We start from the raw sequence: 24,515 nt of genomic DNA on the forward strand, positions 1-24,515 counted from the left end.
TTGCAGATGCCCTTGAGATGATTCCTCGTGTGTTAAGACACGCAAAGGGAATTTCTTCTCGTATATTTCGTTATGAAAAGGAAAATTAAAAACTGGTTATTACGTTCAAATGACCACAGCTAAAGCTTAGTTGTTTTAAAGGAGATTGCCCCGAACTCGCTTTTATCCATCATTAACATGCTGATGCCGATGCTCTCCTAAGTTCTATGCTAATTTGTTGTTATACCTCAAGATGGCGGCCCACAGTGAGGACACGGACGACAACCTCAACAGTACAGATAAAGAAATTTCCCCTGCCGTCGACGATGAAAGTGAACAATCTGCAGACAAAGTTGAGGATGAAGATGCAGAGCTTGATGACCTTTTGGACAGTACGTCGATTTGATAAAACGTTCTTACATCACCACGTTTCACGAATTTGTGGAGAGACCGTGCACGAATGCATGGTCTGTTACTCTCATGTTACTCATTGACCTGTGCTCTAGCAGGTCCCTCCACAAAATTTGTAGAGGGACCGTGGCTCTAGCTAGCCGGCCAGAGAGCATGCCATGGCATCACAACTCTACATAGCCACATGGAGGTAGAAAGAAATCTCCATGATAGCCAAAGCATGGAGGTAACACACAATGAGAGTGCAACCTCCACGGTCAACATAATCATTACTAATTAGCTGTTGCTCGCTCGAGGTTTTGCCTGGGTGTTTTGGTCGGACGGCAAAATCATAAATAGCTTGAGTCGAGTGTTGTGAGTGGAATGATCGAGGAAGACAATTATGGGACCAGTCCTTTGACCACGAGCTGGGAACTGACTGAGTGAGGGAGCTTTGCACATCCCCAGGCACATTCCCACGGCCCGTGGGGTACTAGTACAATTACTGCGGCTACGGCTGTAACTTGTACATCACTTTGCCGGCTTAGCTCAACGTGGCAGGGTAGCTGCAAAATTGTAGCTCTACGGTGAGGCGGTCGATGAGTTTTGGTTTTTGCGACCTCGCTCACCAGTAGAGCTACAATGCCGAAGGCCCTGTAGCATACAAAATAAGCGCGCCACACATGGCGCGGCATTTTCATGTAAAATCCCACATATTTACTGCATTTGGTCGTACCAATTTATCACTACTGAAGACTAAACACTATACTACACTAACCTTGTCGTTTATGGGGTTTGGTATTAGCACAGACACGTCGATCGCGTTCCATAAACATTGAGCGTGTTTCTGGGAGCCGCCATTACCGGAAGTTGGTAATGGCGGCTCCAAGAAATGTTTTTGGAACGCGATCGACGTGTCTGAACTAATACCAAACCCCATAAACGACAAGGTTAGTGTAGTATAGTGTTTAGTCTTCAGTAGTGATAAATCGGTACGACCAAATGCAGTAAATATGTGGGATTTTACATGAAAATGCCGCGCCATGTGTGACGCGCTTATTTTGTATGCTACAGGGCCTTCGGCATTGTAGCTCTACTGGTGAGCGAGGTCGCAAAAACCAAAACTCACCGACCGCCTCACCGTAGCGCTACAATTTTGCAGCTACGTGGCAGGGTTGTGTGTTACCATAGCCCTCCAACCACAGGTAACACGCAGCCCTGCCACTCAGAGCTATTCGCCGGCCTTACTAATTTACTGCTCATTGCTGCCTGTCACTACTCGTCGGGAAATTATAATAACCTATTAATTACTTTTACAGGTGATATCTGAAAATACCACAGATCATTACTATTTATAAAATCCCATGAATAGTATTCCAAGTCTCCTCAATGTTAATTTCAAACAGGCCATTTACGCTAATCAGACGTACATAGTAGTAGCACAAATAGTGCCATTTAGTTTACAGTATGAATTCAAAAAGTAAATGCCAGTTATCTTTTTTGTTATTGCAAATAAATCTCAATAGCTAAAAGTTATAGTTTTAGACCTTGGTGTACTACAAGTTACCACCCCTCTCCAAGTAAATAGTCTGGTTGCGTGAACGGTTCCCAGACACTTAGCACCAAAACCACTTCACACAATACCATCTCGTCCCATACCATTTCGCACCAAAATCACTTTGCACTAAAACAACCTGGTACCAAAACGTCTTTGGCCCGGAGTCATGTAACCCCAAAGCCATTTCGCCTCAAAAACAACACCACTTCAACCTGATGTATCACCAGCCGGTAAAGCTGCAGAAAATATCCATCCAATTTCATCCATCATCCCAGAACTAAAAGCAAATGTACAATCTCTTCATCATGAGAGAGTGTACATTGGGTCAAATAATGATAGTGTCCTTGTAGTGTTTCTCATGACATCTATATTATGTTTGAACCAACAACAACACAACAGTTATGTTTGTTGAATTTTATTTGTCAACAACAACAACAACAACATGACTAGTAAACATGAAAGAAGGCAATACAAACAACAACAACCAATCTCTGGGTCCCTTGTGATCGTACTTAGACCAAAGCACACATCGCCTAATTTCAAATGTAAATTCTGATGAGTGAGTTTACGAAGGTTTCAAAGCAAATTTGGCCAGTTACCGCCACTCATGAAGAGCATTGATTGTATAGTGTAGTTTTAGCTATACAATATTAAACACCATGTTGGTTTTAGACCAAGGTGGCATTTTGGCAGTTTCATTCCACTTCCAAGGCTAAGTTGGTCCTTAGTGTATTAAAGAATTGGTCCAGGCTGATTGTGACTTGGACAAAGTCTCTTTTGAGTAGTAGTCCTGACACAGGGTAGTAGTCCTGACACAGGGTAGTAGTCCTGACACAGGGTAGTAGTCCTGACACAGGGTTGTACATACAGTACTCCAAACTCACACTCTAATGGCACTCAACCAAAGGAGAAGCAGAGCTGATGAATGCAATAAGTGTATTAAGTTCAGATGTCATCTCAAGCAAAAAACACCTTTTTTCGCAGGATATTGCTGGGCCAAAACCATAGACGTAGAAGCGTTTCTACTGTCTATGGCAAAATGGAGAAAGTTTAAAAAGCGGCCAAGGTTAAAACCAACTCCAACCATGTTAATATTTTCTCCATTTCACGATCACTCCACAAACTATGCATTCATTGTACTTTATCCAACTCATAACCTAGCAAAACAACACTGAAATGAATAGCAGGGTTAGAGTCAGGTACCCCGTGTGTCCAGAAAATAACTTGCAAGCTAATACTGACCAGACTTAAAATAATTAGAAATTTCAATGAATTAAATGGATTACACAGAGCATCTACTTGTTAAAATATGGATTTGATAGAGATAGAGAGAAGGCCAATTGGTTGTAGGAGTAGTCTTGTCTCAAGAACTTAAAATCTGCTGAAGTCAGTTTAAAAGCCAATTAACACACCACATCATGTAGGTGATATACAATGTTGATGTTGCTGCAAATTTTGGGGGGTTTTGCAGTAGATTCTAAAAAGCTAACATTTATGAAGTCTGCACAATTTATAATATATGTACATGTACTATATATGGTTTCTGAAATTATCAGACACTCAATACAAGGTAGCTAACAAAATAATATATGCACTTGAAAGACATCTTCAATACATTGAGAACAAAGTATATGACCTAAATTAGGTATTGCATTTTTGAGTTTTACTGACAGTGTTACGTTTAACTCCTTGCTTTGAAGCTTCTACTGTCTATGACTGGTGACAGCCAACTTCATAGTTTTGAACCATATTATGACAAGCTATTGTTTGTGGTAGAGTTATCCTGGGTCACACCAGCCATAGTAATTCTGCATACCAAAGTAGCAGTTTACAATCTGTTTTGTTGAATCACTAGACATACAGGAAATGCAGTAAACTGACCCACACTGACTTCTTCCTTCACTGTTAGCAATTTATTAGCTGATTCTGATGACTGATTTGATCTAATTTATCACAAGAATCTCACTTTTTTTTTAACCCATTGTGAGTATGCAGGGTTTGTTGAGTGGTATAACAAAGCAGTGGGTCATTACTAGTCATGTCCGCTCTCAATCCTCAGCTCAGTGTAGAAATGTAGCGATTCATTTCAGAAATGTAACAAGTTTGAAAAGAAAATAAGCTGATGACATTTTAATAATTTATGGTCAGGTAGATGTACTTCAACTCACTGAATTCCTTTTTTTTTTTTCATTTCTGAAGTTAATCAGTGACACAGATTGGTGTCATTGTACACTGCCTGTTTAGTATGAGGGTTTTTTTGCGGAATTATAGAGGCACATGTCAGCATGAGATGACCTGTCCTTAAACAATACCCTGCCACAGTAACACTATATTCACTGGTGACTGCTATGGCATCACACAATGTGATATAGTTTCATTTTACACATTGGTATGAATTTGTAAGAACTGTCATATTTGGCATTGTAGCTTTTTATATTGTCTAGTTTGTCAGTGTACTGCAGTAAAATATTGCTGTCAATAATCTATGAAATGCACAGGACTTGACTGAGAGGAAATAAATATGCAAGAGTTGACATTTTGTCACTAGCAATTGTTCCTTTTGCAGAAAGCTATATCAATAAAATGATAACAAAATTTTTTGCTATGCAAAGTTTTCATGAAAATTACAATACTTGAAGTAAATTTCTTATCCTAATATTTTAAGCAATTCAATTCTAATCCAAAAGAACAGGATGAATATGATTGTTGTACAATGATTAATAAGATGAATATGATTGTTGTACAATGATTAATAAGGGGCACATTAATTACAAAGGACATAGTAAGGAAATTCCAACTACAAGGTGGTTAACAAATGCCACCACAGGGATTCAATTTCTAAAATCATACCGTCACATTACCAAGTCTAACTTTTAGTTTGTCCAGAAGTGGACACTGACTTTGACAACAACATCTTCTGACATCTACTTCAAGATACACTCTCAAGAATAGGTGAATGCCACATGTCTGTGTATGTATATGTAAAGAGCTGCATGAGTATATGAGTATAGAAAGAATTACCAAAAATAGGGGTTATTATAAAAAGTGTCCAACATTATCTTTTGAGATCAGCTTATTGTCAGAATTTCATAGTTTGGTTACAGACTGTGATGCAAATTGATATTTTTCTGACACATAAAATCACAGATTGGTATTGAAAATCTGCGATGAATGGTATCACTATTTGCTGACAAAGTAGGAGTACACGTTGTGATATGGACACATTTCTGGATTAGTTTGACATAGAGTGTATTTGGTTTGCAAAACCAACTGATCTATTCTTCTTGCTTAAGGTGCTTTGGAAGACTTTGATAAATGTAAACCAGCTGAAGCAGAAAAACCTAGAAATGAAGAACAAGTGAATCCAACATCATTGGCAGCAGAAGCTTCTTCAACAAATATACCATCACAGGTATGTAAGATTATGTCAGAAGAAAAAAATATTCAGATCTGAAAAGTTTTCTGTCTGTTTACGTCAAACAGTATGTAATAGGCTATGAATATTGTCATAATCTCAAAAAGTCTGTGGTAACTATGAATTTTTATAATTGTAATAATTCCATCAGCTGCTTTGCATACCAGTTTTCATAAAATTTTTAGTAATCCAATTGATAAGTGTTCCTTTACTGGGCCCCCTAAAAACATCACTGTAATTGCAGACTTTCCTTGGAAGAAGCACATCAAATATAACTTTTGGAGGGGTTTGGAATTAGGGTACACTTAAAAGTGTTGTATATCCTAACCAAGAAAACAAATTGACTATCAATATGAATTGGTGGTGTTTACTGATGATTTCTTTAATTCCAATTAGATGAAGACTTCCTTGATATTTTTTACTGTGACTTACAGAACTATTTATGAATTCATTTCAGGGAATTCCAGAATCACTCTTTGGAGATCTTCTCAATCCGGAGTCTGCCGCTGCTGTTACTTCTGAGTTCGAGAAAGCAATGCAAGCTATGATGAATGACATGGCCAGTCAAACTCCTGATGACCCAGGACTTGCAGAACAATTACAAAAATTAATGGAAGCTGCTGGCAGTGATCTTCCAGGTGAAGGTATGCCAATAAAAGTGATGAAGTTATTGATGTTATATCATTGACATCTTACTCAACTTAGTGCCAGATAAAACAATTGTTATCAAAACCTAGCAACAAGTAGTGTATTTGTGTATTTGTAGTGCATGGCACACTGTGACAGGTTGCAGTCTAGTCTACAGTTAATTTGTTGAAATTCTACTTTCAATTCACCATCAACAGACACATGACTTTATGAAACATATTCAGAGTTAAGATATGACTGTCATGCTCTGCCATGCCACATTACAACAATATGCTACACTGCATGTGTCTATGAAAGGCATCTGAAGACAATAGGTGCAAAGTTTAAAGTTTAAAGTTAAAGTAGTACATGGTGTATGAATTAGAGCTGTCCAAGTCTACAATTATCTCATCAAGAGATGAAGTAAATTTGACAGAACTTCTCCTTAGAATTATTCCTTGGCTTTGATATGTGACATGGAAATTCCATTCATTCCGTGCATGTCTTTCTGACTATTCCTGGATACCTATTAAGTCGGCATCTAATGTTATATTGTTTAAATCAGATATATCTACAAATCCATCATGCCTATTTTTGCACTTTCCCTTCATTTTGAGTGGCTTTTCATCTTTTAATGTTTTGCAAGACCCTATAATCTCATTTAGAAAAAAAGACACTTTGGCAATCCCTGTTTCTCACTATTGACAGTGACCATGATTTTGCTGATTGGCAGTGGTCTTTTTATTTCTATTTCAATCTCTTTGTCACATTTTCAAAATTTTCCCTTTTTAATAAATTATCACCAGTGTTCATTGGTGAAAACATTATTGTAATACTTGGCAGTGTAGCAGTGCAGTTAGTAATTTTGATTGATTGATCAATGTTGAAAACTGTTTACATGTATTTGTTGCGTTTTTTGTCAGTTTATCCATAAAAGCAAATTCATGTACTCTAACTTTTTGCATTATTGAATCCAGGAGCAACTGGTAGTGGACCAGACTTCACAAGAACACTTGGTGAAACTATGAATAGGTTAGCACAGAATGCAGAAGAGCTTAAGGTGTGTGCCGGTAGTATAGTAATGGTCATGTGATAGTCATGTGACAATTTGGAATATTTCCCATGAGTACGTGCGGCAAAGTGTATAACATTAAGTATACTACACGTGAGAGTTCTTTGCTGAAAAAATGATAACATTATTGCATGAGGCATTTATTAGTTCCAGAGACCAGCTCTGGAACTGTTAGTTTTTGCTCACTTTCCTTCTTTCTTTCTTTCTTTCTTTTCTTTCTTTCTTTCTTTCTCTATTTCCGGTATTACTACCATAGAACATGCTATACACAAATTTTACCTTAATCACGCAGAATGCATAGCGACACGCTTATGACGTCATCGCTCATCTCGGACGGTTTTACGGGCAGTTCTTGTTTGTTTATTTATTTATTTTTTATTTTGCATTGCTCAACTATCATATTGCGTTCAGCTGCCCGCCGTATTTCTGAGGAGCCACCAGCGGTTTTCCTATATCAGTCTGCGGGGCTGTGGTGGGAGGCCGTTTAAACCCGGTAACACACAGCCTGCCATGCAGAGCTAGGCATTCATAGTGAACTGTCTGTCACCGCACCGGCATGCGTTGGCTGCACGTAAAAGCAACTCAACTTTCCAAGATCAAACGGTCAGTATCTTGTGAAAACAGCGACATAGCAATGAAAATTGTTTTAGTCTGTGCTTTTAATCAAATGAAAATGCATGTGGCCTCGGTTTTCAATTTCAACGGCCTAGGTCTGATGTTTCCTCTCGTCTGATCATCGTCGTAAACTACGCGCCTCTTTACGGCAACAACTCAGCGCTACCCGTCAAGCGATTGATTTTTGCGTAGGTCAGCGGAGCGAAAATTATTGCTCTGGCTCGCGAGAATGTCGTCTGATATACATTTCCATGCGTTGTCGCCCCCGTATGTATCTGTTGCGTTTTTACCGTACATGTAGGCATTTGTAATCTGTGTACTGTAATTCCCCGGACTGCCTTGCTTTTAGTTGTATTATGGTGTTTACTGCTATCAGCACTAACTATAGGTACGTGCTTGAATATTAAAATGCAAAGCACTCTTTCATTCTGCACCTATCTTTGTCACACATTCTCTTGTTTCTTCCGCTGCTCTGGTCTCTGGAACTTCACTTTTGCTTGCAAATGCTTTCTAGTTGCCATCTGGTTTGCTTGTTCATCCTCAATTTTCTCTCTCCATTTGCCAAATTGTACTGATCTGACCCTTTCATAATGCTACGTTACTTTCTAATTTGAAGGGACTATAGGCATATAGCTTTTGATAATATTTTCATTATATTTGATCTAGAAAGATATTTTCCCCAAAGTATCTTGAAATACAAAGCAGATAACTTTTCAGACACAAATTATTGTATGCAATATTCTGTTATTTATGTTATAAACAGTAACATTGTGTACAACTTATATATAGCCTCTCTTGACATACTGAACAAAGTGCATATTGACATGAATTTAGGAGTAGAATAAGAAAATATTTTATATCAGGATGTCAATCAGCAAATGCATCATTCTGATTGGACAAGAGCTTATGCTGGCCATGGTAAAAACTGTTTTACCAGTTCTAAAACGGGCCCCTCAACTAGCATAGAGGCTTATGCATCATTCTGATTGGACAAGAGCTCATGTTGGCCATGGTAAACACTGTTTTACCAGTTCTAAAACGGGCCCCTCAACTAGCATAGAAGTTTATGCAGAAACAGAAAGCATTTTAGATAGCAGGAAAAATTGACTGTAAAACTAATTAAATGATGAAATAGCAGTACCTGGTGATCATAAGAAAAGTGGTGTCAACGTTTAGAGTATTGCTTTTAAAACTGCCTTGTGGTTTGGCAAATCATATGCATTGCTGCCATAGCCGAATGTACATGTTATGTATCCTTCCACATTTCTGTCCTATGACTGTCCTATGACTATCACTGAATGTTTGATTCTGCTGTGTCTTTTTTTGTGTGTTAAAACTGTGGAGAAAACTTTTTATTGCCATAAACAAAATTTTGATATAATACAATACTTCATATGCGGGTATAAAATCAATGTTGGTACAATCGCTCCATATAGCACGAGTCCCCAAGCGAGTGCTGTATGTCATGTGTTGTACCAAAATCTTGTGTATACATGTCTGCATTGGGGACATTGTTTAATCTTACAAGCACTGCATTAACAAAGGAAAGTAAAGCAAGAGTTAGACTTTATGCAGCTCTGATGCCAGGTTAATACCGCACAGAGATTACATATTTTTGTTATTAGCTTCACTATTTTGGAAATGATTAAAGTTATGTAAGATTACAAGGCCAGTAACTAGAGCATTTACAAAGAACAAGGCTCAGCTATCATATGGTACATGTACTGTTCACATAAATAGATTCTTGTTGCCTGGCCAGTTTTCAGACACTGGCTATGCTTTGTCCATGAACAGTGTCAGATACAGGTTAATTGAACCATGACTGTAATTTAACAATGCATCAAAAAGTATGCAAGTTGGTGAACATGGGTCAACATTGTGATCCAACAAACGCATGATTTCTTTACTGCTAACAAAGTATATGTATACCATGATCTCCTTTCTTGTATTCTGTTCTGTAAATAAAAACTTCAAACTACTTCTTTCTTTTCTGATAATAAGATCCCACTTCCTTGCCTTTTCTGTTGAGGACCTTGATCAAAAATGTAGGCCCATACCTTTGCACAAGTGCGTTGTGCAAGAAGCAGCAAGATCAGATGTGTCACAATGCTGTGCTACAGTTGCATAGCTTGTCAAATATCACTGTATTGAAATTGATTCTTGCTCTTGGCTTTAGTTCACTGTCTGTTCACTCCCTTTATTTTACCATCCATGCACTGTCTATGCAATATCTATTGTCTATGTACTGTTCTCTAATTTTGTTCTGCATTGTTGCTTTAATGCTTCCCTCTATTTCTGTGTCTTTTTGACAGAGTGACCAATTCTCTGAGGAAGATCTATTGAGTGCTATGGACAATTTCAAGTTGGACGGTGATAGCCAGGGAGATTTTATGCCAATGATGCAGTCCATGATGCAGAGTTTACTTTCTAAAGAAGTTCTTTATCCATCTATAAAAGAAATAGTTGACAAGGTAGGATAACAATATTGTACAAAATATACTGTCTGTGTCTGTGGTCTGTATGTATATATGCATGTATGTGACAGTACATCTGTATGTCCACTTTAAAAACTTGAGAACAACTGTAAGTATCATCTCAATATTTGATGTTATTTTGTACTGTTTGCAGTATCCAAAATGGTTGGAAGAAAATAAAGACAAAGGAAATCCAGAATACACAAGATACCAAAAACAATATACAGCAATGAAAGCATTAGCAGATGAATATGAATCTGAAAACAGTACTGATAGCGAAGATATCAGGAAGGAAAGATTTGAAAAAATCATGAAAATAGTGCAAGAGGTGAGTGCCATTGAATTGTATTGAAGCTTTGATTCAGAACGGTAACAGACATTATGTGAAGTATTTACATGTAAAGAGCATAGAGTGGATAACATGAATAGCAATTAATGCATCCATCATTCCTTTTTCAATTATTCCTTTACAGATGGAATCACTTGGACAGCCTCCAAAGGAATTAGTAGGAGATATGGTAAGTTTGTCAATTAATTATTAGTTCCCACCGAGTCAAGTTCAGGAGAGAGATTTCAAACCAGAATTCCCATTCATGGGTCTGTGTGTCCATGGAGAGTCAGTACTTGCATACGCATCAACCTTTGGCCTTTGAACTTGTCAGAAGGACAATACATTTGAATGATGATAATGATTATTGTGTCGGCCATTTTGTTTAAAGTTGTGATATCTATAAACTGCTATTTGTTAGAGTCTGGATGACTAAATTTAAAACATGGTACAAGGACACTTTGCACCAACTATTAACTGCAACTTAAAACAGCATCCACCTATGTATGCATGTGCAGTAAATGTATTGTTGGATATTTGCCAATTTTACTTTCTGTAGGCAATGTACCTACTATCCCTTGTTCAGACATGTCTGGACTGATATGGCCAGATTTACAAGTGTCTGTCCAAGACATTTAAGGTATCACTGATTGTGTCAGTCAGTTTGTCCAGATTTCTTCATGCACAGTTGATTGCCCAGATATGACTAATTGAAATTTTCTATAAGCTCATGAAACTGAGTGACAAAGCTGTCAATATACTTTGTCTACCTGCAGTTTTGTTGGGTTACATTTAAAAAAAAGGTGAGGGGGCTGGAGAAATCATAGACCCTAAAAACAGAGGGTCTATGGAAAAAGTCAGGGGGATTCAAAAATTCTGGGGATAGTCGGGGTGGGGGACTTAAAAGTTTTGCTCTGCCTATAGGGGAGGGGGGACCTGAAAATGTTTTGGCTTCCTACATTTTTATGTCATCCAATTGTTCTAATGTTAGTAATAATTACTAATAGAGAAAATGTAGAAATGCTTTGTCGCATTTTATGACTTTAATCTCGAAAAAATCTAACCAGATATGAACTGAAAATGCTCATGTGTTTCATTGTCTAATGCATTTATGTGCAAATTTGAACCTTTGCTACATGTTTGCAACTTCATTGAAAGTGTTATGATCAGCATAATGAACAAAATTCACCACAGATCAATGCTTAAGGTCATTAAGTATTCAAATATGTAATTAGCTGAAATAAAAATAATTAATTTCTTTGAGTACTGTCATTGTATCACCACTTAATATAGCGTGTAATTGCCTTTGGTCAAGTCCTTCAAGCTATATATGCCAAACTGTAAAAGCTTATTAGCCATGCAAATTATGAATTACCTGACATGAAAATGCGAAATGACTTTCAATACTGTTATAACCTGGTATAATGATCAATGTACACAGCATGTTTTGCCAACTTTTATCAAGTAAATCCCAGTATATATCCCTAATTAGGAAAGTTCATTAAATGTGCAAATTAGGAATTGGCTGAAATAAAAATGTCAAATGACTTTCAATAATGTTGTATCGTAGTATCTTTAATGTACATAGCAATTTTTGTCAACTTTGGTCTAGTCAATACAGATGAATATCCCTAATTAAGAAAGTTCATCAAATATGCAAATTAGAAATTGGATGAAGCAAAAATAACATGTATTATGTATTATGTAACATGTATCTTAAATATATGTAGCAAGATTCATCAACTTTGCTTGAGTCAATTCAGATATATATCCCTAATTAGAAATGGTCATTACAAATGCAAATAAGGAACTGGCTGAAATAAATCCAGTTAATGACTTTCAATAATGTTATAGTATCATAGTATCTTCAATGTACATTATGCCATCGTTAGGGCCAATCAGATAGCAGCTTTTAGGTCCTTGGCAAACAAAAAGGCTTCCAGCAATACAAATTTCGCTTACTCGACTTTAACGCTTTGAGACGAAAAATTTCATTGTGGCCAAATTTTCCCTCTCATGGAATGATCTTTGAACCCTTGGCTTGCAAATGGACCGCATGGTTTTGATTTCTCAATTGTTTTCAGGAGTTTGAGGCCATCTAAAAGGGCGCAGTACAGAGAAAGATATATAAAGATAAAATATAAAGATTTGCATTGCCATGGTTCCCAATCCTAGAAAAACCTCTCCGATAAGCAATGAAGTCGACTAAAAAACTACAACAGAGTTGAAATACGGGTTTCTAGTAATCTTTCTAGTGATCTTATGCCTTATGTGGGATATCGGACCGCAGGTGGGCGAAGATTGCATTATAAGCATGCCAACCCCAACTCACTGCATGCATGGACATCACATTTAGTACGAAATCGAAGTCCAAAGTCAACCATGTCCATGTTACAATAAGAGAGGTTTTCCATAACATGGAAGCATGGAAAGCAAAGTTTGCACAGATAGCGTTGGCACACTGGCATTGAAAAAAGGTGCATGGAACTCAGGGAGTTTCCCAGGTTCGCAAAATACTTCCGGGTTCGTAAAAAATGAGGATCCCATTCACGGGGTGCTCAAATATTACTCTTTGCTGTGATACATAGCAGAGGCGTATATGTTTGTGATGCTGAGAACAACATCAGTACATAAATGATGGTTTTTAAAAGTTGGCTACTATAGACTATAGTCTATAGAAGCTATTGGGATGGGTATCCGTCTGGCGTCCGTCGTCAGTCTGTATGTATGTATGTATGTATGTATGTAGTGTCCGTTTGTGAGGCGTCCGTCCACTCAAATATCTTGAGAACCGCAGTACTTACTGATTTGATATTTGTTGTGTAGATTAAAATATGATTTTGAGAAACTATTTTTTTTAATTTTTTGATATTGTTGAAAATAGGCAAATTAATGCCAAAAAAAGCGTTTTTGGTAAAAATCTTCTTCTTCAGAACCGCTGGTCAGACAGCTTTGATATTTGGTATACAGGTCCCTAGGGACAACCAAACTTAGATTTGTTCAAATTGTGATGAAATATGCAAATCTTTATTTTTAAGGAATTTTTTTGTCACTTTTTGATCAAAATTTGACTTACATTGTATGTAATTCTTGTACTGTATAAACCCTATCAATTCACCCAGAAAAAAAATTAATAATGATTTTAAATAATTGAATTAATTAGGAAATCATCAAAGCAAAAATATTTTAGTGTAGAATTATCAGAAAGTTCAACTTTTTTTGACAGTTCATAGTGAAATGCTTACCATCTTGGAGGATTAAAACATGTAAAGGCATCTTTCCTGAATCCCAACTTTGACATATTCTGAACCGTCATTTATTGTGCACTGTATGTTATCTAAAAGAAATTGCTCAAAATAGTTTGTCATGATAGGGTGGTCAAATAAATAGAGATAGAGAAAGTTCTAATTTCCATTTATGGTTGACTTGGTATAAAGGATAAAATGACTTTTTGAGGAACAAAATAGAGTGGTCAATTAAAGGGGTGGTCAAATTGATAGGGTTTTTATGGTAAAACTGGGCTGTAAGATTCCTCATGTGCTATTTATAGCAATTATGCAATCTGTGTAAACAGTGCAATGAAAGTGTTACATGATGCTTTTGATGACCTTGAACTTCTTAAGTTTCAAACATTTGTCTCTTCAGTGTGCTTTCTCTGAGTACGTACAGTCTCAACTTATTCAACAGAACTTACTTACAATGTTAATTTGAAAGTTAAAATGTGCTTGGTTAATAGGATGAAAATACTGATAAAAAGATAACCAGCTTAAGATTCTTTATAACCTGACAGATATGCTGGTTTTTTATGACGAAAATCTTGATTTAAGCAAGTCTTGTTTACTTTAATTAGAATGTAATTAACTCTCGTTTATTAGCTACTATAGACTAATATAGTCTATAGAAGCTACTTGTATTGGGATGGGTATCTGTCCGGCATGCACTGTCAGTATGTATGTATGTATGTATGTATGTATGTATGTATGTCCGTTTGTGAGGCGTCCATCCACTCAAATATCTTGAGAACTGCAGTACTTACTGGTTTGATATTTGTTGTGTGGATAAAATATTTGTTGTGTGGATAAAATATTTAATTTGAGAAACTCTCTTTATTAATTTTTGATATTGTTGAAAATATGCAAATTAGCGCCAAAAAAGGCGTTTTTGGTAAAAATCTTCTTCTTCATAACCACTGGTCAGACAGCTTTGTTATTTGGTATACAGGTCCTTAGGGATAACCCAACTTAGATTTGTTAAAATTGTGATGAATATGCAAATCTGTATTTTACGGAATTTTTTTCCCCATTTTTGGTCAGGCCATCCTGAAATGAGCTATCAAAGATATCCACCTTCTTCATCAATACATGTGTCACAAAAGGTTATTCTCTACATAACACAGCAGAGCTCTGTCAACTGTTGAGTCACTTGTTTCTTCAAACCGCTGGTCAGACAGCTTTAATATTTGTTTACAGGTCCCTAGGATGACCTTAGTGAGATAATTTCATACAGTCAGGAAATACTTAATTTGTATCCATGTCTATTGTAGCTTCAGGGACTTTGGCCCTATGTTTAAAAGTTGACTTTTTTTGTGACGAAACAGACTTCTGAGGTAGCTCGCTTGGGGAACAGGTCATCCCGGCCCCTGTCCGCTTCGACCCCGGTAATTCACACTGGTTTTGGTCACTTCGACGATAATTTGGCTGCATATGTTTGCACCACGGCCTAGTGCCTACATGTCCGCAGAGACGATTCAACATGTTCCACAACAAAGCCAAGACAAAAATTGAAAATATCAATAAAATGGCTTCACAAAGGCTGAAATACACGATATTCGATGAAGTATGAAGTTTGTGAAATGAAATCAAAATTGACAACACAAGTGTTTGTCTCGGGTAGTACTACTTGAACTATTCTACAGACTGTTTTTTCCGTACAGTGCAGTATTTGTCAGTGACAAATCTTTGAAATACATTTTTTGCGATGAGCTAGAAATTTGATTAATATAGAGTTAATGTACATAAATATCCCACCAAAACCTTTTCAGTTCTTGCCATTTAGATCCTGAAGCTTTTACCAAATTTGGTTGACATCACTTCAGCAGTTCTTGAGATACCGGGTATACAGACAGACAGATAGACACACACAGACAGACATTGCTAAACTATATGCTCACGTGTGTGAACATGGAAGCAAAAATGTATGAATGTCATTAAATTTTCATAAAAACAACAAGTTGACTTTATAATGGGGCAGGAGCTGCAACTTTTGATAATTTTTAACATAATGACCGAAGGTCATCATGTTATTGTGATGGGCTTGGGTTGACGTCGTCCATTGAAAATTTTCCGTAAACGACAAAAAGTCAAAAACCACTGAATAGACTGCGTTTATATTTGGTACAGATATTCAGATTGTGTTCAAGGTTCCGATTCCTAATAATGGAGTTATACGGAGTAGAGGTTAGATAGTTTTGGGAAATTGCTAACCCCCTTCTTAACTAATTGATTTTTAGGGGTCTTTCATATATGTAGTTTTGGAAGGTACACTAATCCTGCATTTTGGACTGTTTTATGAGTTGTGGAACTGAAATGTGTTTTAATGAATGTTAGAAATATGCAGGATGGCTGATTTGAAGTATCAGAGATTTTCATGCTCTTTTGGGCAACAAAAGTGATAAAAAAACCATATTTCATATTTTAGATTCTCATAATTGAGACGACCCTAGGCATTTGTCATATGACTTACCGGTAGTCACATGACTAACTACTTGACCTATTTATACGCACATTGATTTCAAGACCAGATGTTCTACCGTATGTACATGATATAGTGGCAGAGATTTGTAGTGTCGTTCAAACATGGTCTGTTAGCATGGAAATAGATTTGTTTGTGACTTCATTTCATTTCTCATTGAATATGGTGATGCTTTGAAAGTGGACTGACCCATGCTATACAGGAACATTTTTTGTGTCCCATGACAACAGCCTGTGACAACAAAGCCTTCCTGAAGATTTCTATTGTGTCCCAACATTATTTCACATCTACTCACTTCAATCAAGTAAACATCCTTGAGTCAATATACAGACTTTGACATTCACATTCCAAAGATTAAGTGTCCACAGTGTCACATGTTACAGTCTTTACTCTTAGATAATGAAGTTACAAGTTTTAGGTTAGTTATCAAGCTAGCACCAGCATCTGTCCTGAGCATCTGTCTGTGTGTTCTCACAGGAAATTACAGGGAACAAAAATTATTTGAGAAGTTTCTCTCATTTAAATAGAAGCTATATTACAATTAAAACCTGTCATGGATGGATTGTGTCATGGATGGATTGCTCTCAAATGATCTGAAACACAGTTATTGCCCATTAGCAACAAATCTATAGCAAATCTAACAATAACAAATCTATATGAAAGTTCAGGAACTTACACAAAGGTATTAGACAAAAAGATGACCATGACTTTGCTGCCCTACTTGATCATCTTGCCCCCTTAATTGACTAATATTTATTGACCTTTTTGTAATAAGGGTGGCAGGCAAGATTGGCTTTACGTTTCCAACACCATGGTATGGACCAATTCCTGTGGTGGCCTTCTACCAACCTTTTAGCAGTAATTCAGTTTATTCCTATCTTAGCTTCAATTACTACTTTCAACATTTATTTCATTCAGATTTCCTTAGCTTAGTGTATAATTTTGTAATCTTAATTACTGTCAACTTAGCTTTACTACACTTATTCTAACCTCATTATTCTTACACTACTGTTATACCTTATAACCCCAAAATTTTTCAAGAGATGCATACATGATTGTCACTCAACAAACCATTTACAAATATGTCTTCTGCTTTTTTCTCCATATACATATACATGTCCCTTTTCTCACAAAAATGGGCTTAAAATCGCAATGTGAAAAATAGTCTTTCAGCTATATGTTGCACATTGACTTCGTGGTCTGTCTAATTCACAGTGAGTGGGGTTGTTGATAAATGCCGATAATACTAGGCGGTCATTATGTCCAAGCGCCATTGGCTGTATTTTTTCAATATTTCTATGCAATGTATCAAACACAGTTTCTTGGTGTCTCTGTACAGCATGCTGAAGAACATAATATTCAGTTTGTCAACAAAGCCTGTTTGTCTAAATATAGGTGATAATTTAATTATAGTTCAGACTGAAAGTACTTTGTCAATAACACTAATGCACGGTACACGTAGGCTGTGACTGAACACTGGATACATGTAGCTCAACATGCTGTAGGCAGTAGAACAAGAATGCAGTTGTATAAACTGAACAAAAATATTGTCAAATACAAAGTTAATACAGCTACTGCCCTGCTAGCTACTGTCTCCAGGCAGTGTCAATGTCACTGCATACCGGCAGTGACAGTGATAGCTCTGATGTCTGATGTAGTTTAAGAAGAGTTTGGTCATAGGACACTCAATTGACAGTGAAACGTATATGTACAAGATCAGGCCAGAGAGCAACACATAGAAGACTAGGAGACTGAACAATTACCATGGATTTTTGAATATGAGAATAATCAAATCATTAGAGAAAAAAAGATGGGGTGACCATGCTTGATCTTACACAAATGTACGATCAAAAGTCAGTTTTGTAAAGTCACTTAAAATCAATATATAAAACCATTCATTTCAAGTTCATGCAGTGAATAAAATTTTCACATCTCATTGTACTTTTGTCTTGTACTTTTGAAAAAAATATTTTTTCAGTAGGTCACTGTCCTCAGTTTTCACAATTTGGTAAAATGTAGCCAGCTGGTGCTATTGATCTGGCCAGAGTTGGATAAACTGAAGTCGGCTTAGACTGATAAATCCAAAATGTCCACTGATGCATTTAAAAATGAATCAATTTTAAGAACTTACCCTAGGTATATGGCTCTACAACCTGCTGATAAGAGGTAGTGTTGAACATGTGCGTGCAGAACTATGCAATACATGTTTATTTTTACTCTGTGTGCATTCCTAATATGTGGCTATATCATAATTTGGGGGGGGGGGCGGGAGACTTGAAAATTTTAAATAATATAGACGGAAGACTTGAAAATTTTTAAGGGTAATGAGAGGGGATCTGAAAAAAATTAGATTTCAACCATTGGATTCTCATATTTTATGTCTAAACCAGTTCTTTGATATTTTCATGCTTAATACGCCCATTACCGGTAAAATTTTAAAGATAGACTGATACACAAGTCAGAATTGTTTATATCTAAAATTGTTAGGAATGATCCAATAGGGTCTTATAGTTTAAAGTGATGAGAGTGATCTTATGAAACCATATGACAACATCATGGAGGTAGGAAGGGAAGGAATCACAGTGTATACTAATTAGCAAACTTTCTTTGGTATCTGGTGTCTTAAAGGGCTGGTGAAGAGTAAAACTGAAAATTGTATTGCTTGTTCATTTTGACGACTTAAATGGTCAAAAAATCATCAGCATTGGAATTTTTCAAAACTGCCCTCCCAATTCCGAATAAAAGGCCCTAGCGACGCCCTTGGATACGAAGATACAAATCTTCGGTAATCTTCGGCAAATGTCGGGTATGACGTCATCCGAGGACATCGATCGCTGACGCTAGCTATTCACGCCAGTGCTTTTGCACGCATTCTCCAAATCCATTGTGAAAAGTTGTAAGGCAGGGCTAGGGACAGAGAACTGCTAAGCGTTGTGTCTCTATGCATCGTTCTCATTCAGAATCAAAATTGTTTCAATGGCCGAAGGATGAAAATCTGGCCAGAAAATGGACCAAGTTTGTGGAAGCAAAGCGGATTAATTTTACCCCTGTAGCCTCGAGCGTACTTTATTACAAACACTTGCCGATTGTTTTGCCAATCGCACGGAATACGATCACGGATTTTCCAGAAGGCAAGCCCTAATTTATAAGATTATTAAGAAAACTAGTGATTGGCTAGGTTATTTTGGTGGTGTAGTTCTACCTCACGAGTTCTCGGTAACCAAAGACAACGACGACTACTGTGCTTGCTTTCCAAGCATTTCTATGTGGCCAAACCATGTGTTGTGCAACATCGTATATTTACTGCACAGCAAACGATCTCATACGCCCGGGATCATGCCATTCACACTCGACGACGAATTTAGTGTACAAGTTACAACTACAACACACCTAAGCTTAAAGTATCGAAGAAATTCATCTGTGAAAAATATCAGTGAGCGGTAGAATGTTTGACTGTGCGTGGCAGGGCGTGACCTTGGACACAGTACAGTCGGTCAATCTACATTTACAGATTGCTGGGAATATAAATGTACAGTGAAATACTGAGACAGGATTATGGAGAACAATTTTCCAAGTTTTATATGGGCATAAATTTGAGGGTTTTGAATCTCACGTCAAAGCTATGTCAATGATTTAAAGTTTTCGGCTGTATACATGATTGGATTCGGAAAACACCACACTAGAACACTAGCAACAGATCATTTTCCACGGTTTCTCGATGTTTCGGCACGTAGTAGGTTTCGGCCGGAAATTTTCACAACCCCGATTTATTTGGCCCTGACAGCCTAGCCGTTTCACCTTTATCAGCGTAGCCTATAGTCTATATCGTCTTGTCAGGACTGACATGAGACGACAGTACGATAATACGGGCAGTGCGAGCGAGCGTTCTCTCAACAGTCTCAAGCCAGTGAAGGACTACCATAAACAGTACCATAGAGCGTAATACGGACAGTACAACTACGAGCGAGCGTATTCAAGTTATTGTCAGTACGACTGACACAATTTGCTAGAGACTTACAGCTACCGCGTGCAGTCCAAAATCTAGCTAACATGTGTTTATCCTCAGAGGACGAATAGACACTGTTTTGGTCGTGGTAAACACTACTCTAGTCGCCATCGTATTACACGCAACCACAGATCATGCAGATAGGCTGTCCCCTATTGACGTCACACATCCGGGTTTGATTTTTCGCGGCAAAACGTGACTTAGCTTCGGAAAATGCACTTTTTTCCAGTAGATACGCTCTTAAACCATTTCCTGCTGGAAATTTTTTGCTTTTGCCTTTCCAAGCATTATTTAACGAGTGAAAACAACCTTTTCAGAGATTTTATTTTTACTCTTCACCAGCCCTTTAATCCCACGCATCACAGTGTATACGAATTGGCAAAATTCCTTTGGTATCTGGTGTCTTAATCCCAAGATTGCTATCATTTGAACAGCCTTCTATGCCATGGGTACCATGACTGAGATTGACTGATACCGATGCATATAGGCTCTAACCTTTAACCCCAAGCAAAAATGGAAGGCGCAGTTGAGTACAGGGGTTAGGAATATGCATAAAAAGTTATGATAATATAGTTAATATGATAAAGACGAAATTGAAAGTCTTGTGTAATTGTCTGTCAATAACATGAACAATGTGTTTCATATTACAGGTAATATAACATCAATACAATGAAAATTGTCTATATTTCTCTGTAGTTCCACAGATTATCAGCTGAAAATTCAGATTTCTGTGTTGAGGGGCATCATATATGCCCACTTTGTTCTGTGAATTATCTTTGAAGAGGAAATGAGACGCCAAACTATGGTGTCTCAATATCATCCCAAAATTCATTCTCAACTCTTTTTGTTTGAATCAACAGTAATGCAGTACATATGCATTCCCATAACTTTTATATCAGGAATAAAACACACCAGTAGTATCTATCAGGAACTACAGCTACAAATAACTGACATTGATACAACACATGTAGAGACTTCTTCGACTGAGTCTTTGATCTTTTGCACAATATCACCAAATGATTTGTTCTTTTTGTGACTGCTCTGATATTATATCTTTCTGATATCATATCTTCTGGGTTTCCTTTCAGGCACCAGGATTAGAATTTGATGAGCATGGAAATCCCAAAATTCCAGGTCTTCCATCTCCAGACCAGTGTGTGGTCATGTAAGAGAAATAAACATGTCAAGAAAATGTCATTATGAAGAAATTGTGTAAGTTCAAGTGCAAAACTTTGAACTTGATCTGGTGTATTTTTGTGGAGCTTTATAACTTCTTGCCTTCAACTCAAAGTTAAAAACACTTACATGATGACATGAAATAAAGAAATTTCATACACACACACACACACACACACACACACACACACACACACACACACACACACACACACACACACACACACACACACACACACACATATATATATATATATATATATATATGTGATATTGAATGATACTAGTATTCAAAAGTAGCCTTGACACACACACACACACACACACACACATATATATATATATATATTATATATATATATATATATATATATATGTGATATTGAATGATACTAGTATTCAAAAGTAGCCTTCACACACACACACACACACACACACATATGTATATATATATAATATATATATATATATATATATATATATATATATATATATATATATATATATATATATATATATATATATATATATATATATATATATATATATATGATATTGAATGATACTAGTATTCAAAAGTAGCCTTGATACCAAGCCAGCAGAACATATTATCAGTCAAATTAAGCTAATTCAGTACATAGTGAATAGTATGGACAATCATCTGTGGATGAAAAATCAAAAGATTTCTTTATTTGCTGTTTATCTCCAGAACTGAGAACTGTCAAGGTTCATTGTATTGACTGTGGTAGTTTCCATGACAGACAGTTTGTCCATGACAGATGGCTTATCAACAAAGTGAAGACATTTCTGATCTCTGATAGCCAGTTTCTAGGAATTTCTTTGAATTGGATCTATTCAAGTACATGTGATTTGTACATTTATTTTGCATCAAAGAGAACTGTCTTCAGCCATTTTGGCATCAATTTAGATTATAGAGAACATTGATGGCAGGGTGCTTACAGTTTCCAATCAGAACTTGTCATGCAAAAGATGAAAACCAACCGAGCAATTTCAAAGGTATACATGATTAAATGTATACGAAAAGGCCTACATTGATTTTAATTTGCAAACAGTACAGGCACAGTAACTCCACAAACAGTCTTGAAACGCTGAGCAGTCTTTTGTCAGGATGTGTGTCGAGATTCCGTCAGATTGTTACTTCACATAACAAGATTATTGTTAGTATTGGTGTTGCCATGGTTAACACTGACACCTGATACGCCCATTGTCTTGCATGTCAGAACTAGTACATGCACATAGTAATGGAATCAAAACATTCATTTTTCTGAGAAATTCCTGCAGTTGAACATGTCAAATCACATAAAAAGGATGACTCAGTATATTTGAAATAGAATTATAAGTCTGGACAAAACAGGTTACAAGTAAATCAAGGATTGACTGTCAAGTCACAAAATTAACAAAATGGCGGTAGGAGCTATCTGGATTTTAAATGGCTTTTTTTTATTTTTAAATAAGAAATGCTAATGATGTTTTAATGGCAAACTAATAGATGTGGAAGTCTCTTTAAAACTGATTTGATCGATCTGCAAAACCAAAAACCCTGAATCCTTCCAATCTGTACACAACATACCATAGACAGTAGAGGGTCTTCCCCCTCTACTGTCTATGAACATACAAAGATCGTAATGGATGCCATTTTGTAAGATCAGCCATCAAAGTTATGAAAAATTAGTTTGCTTTTATTAATTTTAAACCATTATACAAAAACCTGGGCTCGTCAGTATAATTTTAGACTTGCTGTCATTAGAAAATGGATATCAAGAAGGAAAACAAAACAACAAGTTTGCAGTCTATAGCGGATAACAATTGACGATCTACTGACACACACAAAATGACACGACACATCACAACTGACCTACACTGGGCTGCACAATGAAATGCCAATACACCACCAGAAAACAGCTCAGGAAAAATAAATAAAAAGATCTTAAACCTTTTGCATCTTGGAATACTAATGTTTTGGAGTATACTATAGTTTTGGTGTAGGTGAATACTGAATGTCCAATTTAGGTTAATTTCTCCATCAAAGACTAGTACAGCTATCCCTACTTTACCCTGAATTGGAAAGGACACTACAGCTGGTGTGAGGTAACCAACGTACATCCTGTCAGCTAATTAGATGCTTCACCACATTTTAACAATAGCGTTCCTAGACCTTTTATGGAGGGACCGTGTTGCGGGAACATATACTTTACTTAATTGTAAATAAAAAGTATACATGGCTACATCATAAACTGGAATCAATTTATTTGTGTATAGGTATAAATGACATACAGTACAATTGATATAACCTTGATGAAGATCAGTGTTATTGTCAGTGTTTTGTTTTATTCTTTGAAATCCAGCAGGAGGCACTTACCCACAGACAGACAGACAACACAAGGTAGCTCCAATCATGTTGAGAACAAAGGGAGTTAAAGTATTGAAACCATGACAGCACTTGTTCTGCAATGAATGATTGAATTTTAGAAGTGACAATTTTGTCATGTGTTTTGTGCAATGATATTTTTAAGGTGGGGTTTGGGGGAATGATGTTCAATCTCATTGGATTTTGAGGAAATTTTTGTAGATTTAGTGAATATCTTTCAATTGCTACTGTGAATGCTTAACTGGTGTTAAATAAAGTTAATACAGGCACTTGATCAAGAGGATTTATAAACTGTAACTTCATGCAGATTTTGTTTTACATATTAAATGTTGGTATTATACATTAAAGTGCATTTTTCCATGTGACATCTTCTCTGAGGACTTTGTTTTTTTCCTATCACAGTAGAAATAATGCATGGCACCCTAGATTGTTTGCAAGTTGTGAATGCATATGTGGCATGTTTTATAATGTAACAATCAAATACGAGTCCTATCCAGTACATGCCCATATTTTAGTGGTGTGTGTGTGGACAGATTTTCAATTTACCCCGAATGTAAAACTACTTTGTTTTTGTAGAAGATACCGAAAGGTTTCTCCATCATAAAGTATCAGCCACTCACCTTACAACTTCCACTGACAGTGTAGTATGGTGTTGTATGAAAGTGTAGACAGTGTAGTCAAGGTGACTCCTTTATATATATATATATATTATATAATGTGAAGTTTCATCTCTAG

General features: G+C 36.6%; 1 protein-coding gene across 2 annotated transcripts; it reads left to right on the forward strand.

Moving 5' to 3' along the window:
* The first annotated feature begins 200 nt into the window (after positions 1–200).
* Positions 201–24,145, forward strand: LOC139116235 (peroxisomal biogenesis factor 19-like). 2 transcript variants are annotated; one of them, XM_070678819.1, is made up of 9 exons: positions 201–371; positions 5,221–5,339; positions 5,800–5,980; positions 6,947–7,029; positions 9,969–10,127; positions 10,285–10,458; positions 10,604–10,648; positions 21,304–21,427; positions 22,101–24,145. In XM_070678819.1, the coding sequence occupies exons 1-8, from the start codon at positions 233–235 to the stop codon at positions 21,382–21,384; spliced, it is 981 nt and encodes a 326-aa protein (XP_070534920.1). In that variant the 5' UTR covers positions 201–232; the 3' UTR covers positions 21,385–21,427; positions 22,101–24,145. The 2 variants fall into 2 exon arrangements, with proteins under 2 accessions (XP_070534920.1, XP_070534919.1); XM_070678818.1 differs by having other exon boundaries at positions 203–371; positions 5,800–5,986.
* Positions 24,146–24,515: the final 370 nt, after the last annotated feature.

The sequence above is a fragment of the Ptychodera flava genome, chromosome 17 (genome assembly GCF_041260155.1).
Source record: "Ptychodera flava strain L36383 chromosome 17, AS_Pfla_20210202, whole genome shotgun sequence".
In the NCBI taxonomy this organism is placed as follows: Eukaryota; Metazoa; Hemichordata; class Enteropneusta; family Ptychoderidae; genus Ptychodera; species Ptychodera flava.

Excerpts from the sequence above, each read along its gene's own strand:
- LOC139116235 (XM_070678818.1), top strand. The coding sequence starts at position 233 with ATGGCGGCCCACAGTGAGGACACGGACGACAACCTCAACAGTACAGAT. Across the intron at positions 5,340-5,799 it reads CAACAAATATACCATCACAG|GGAATTCCAGAATCACTCTT; the intron begins GTATGTAAGATT and ends AATTCATTTCAG. Across the intron at positions 5,987-6,946 it reads CAGTGATCTTCCAGGTGAAG|GAGCAACTGGTAGTGGACCA; the intron begins GTATGCCAATAA and ends TATTGAATCCAG.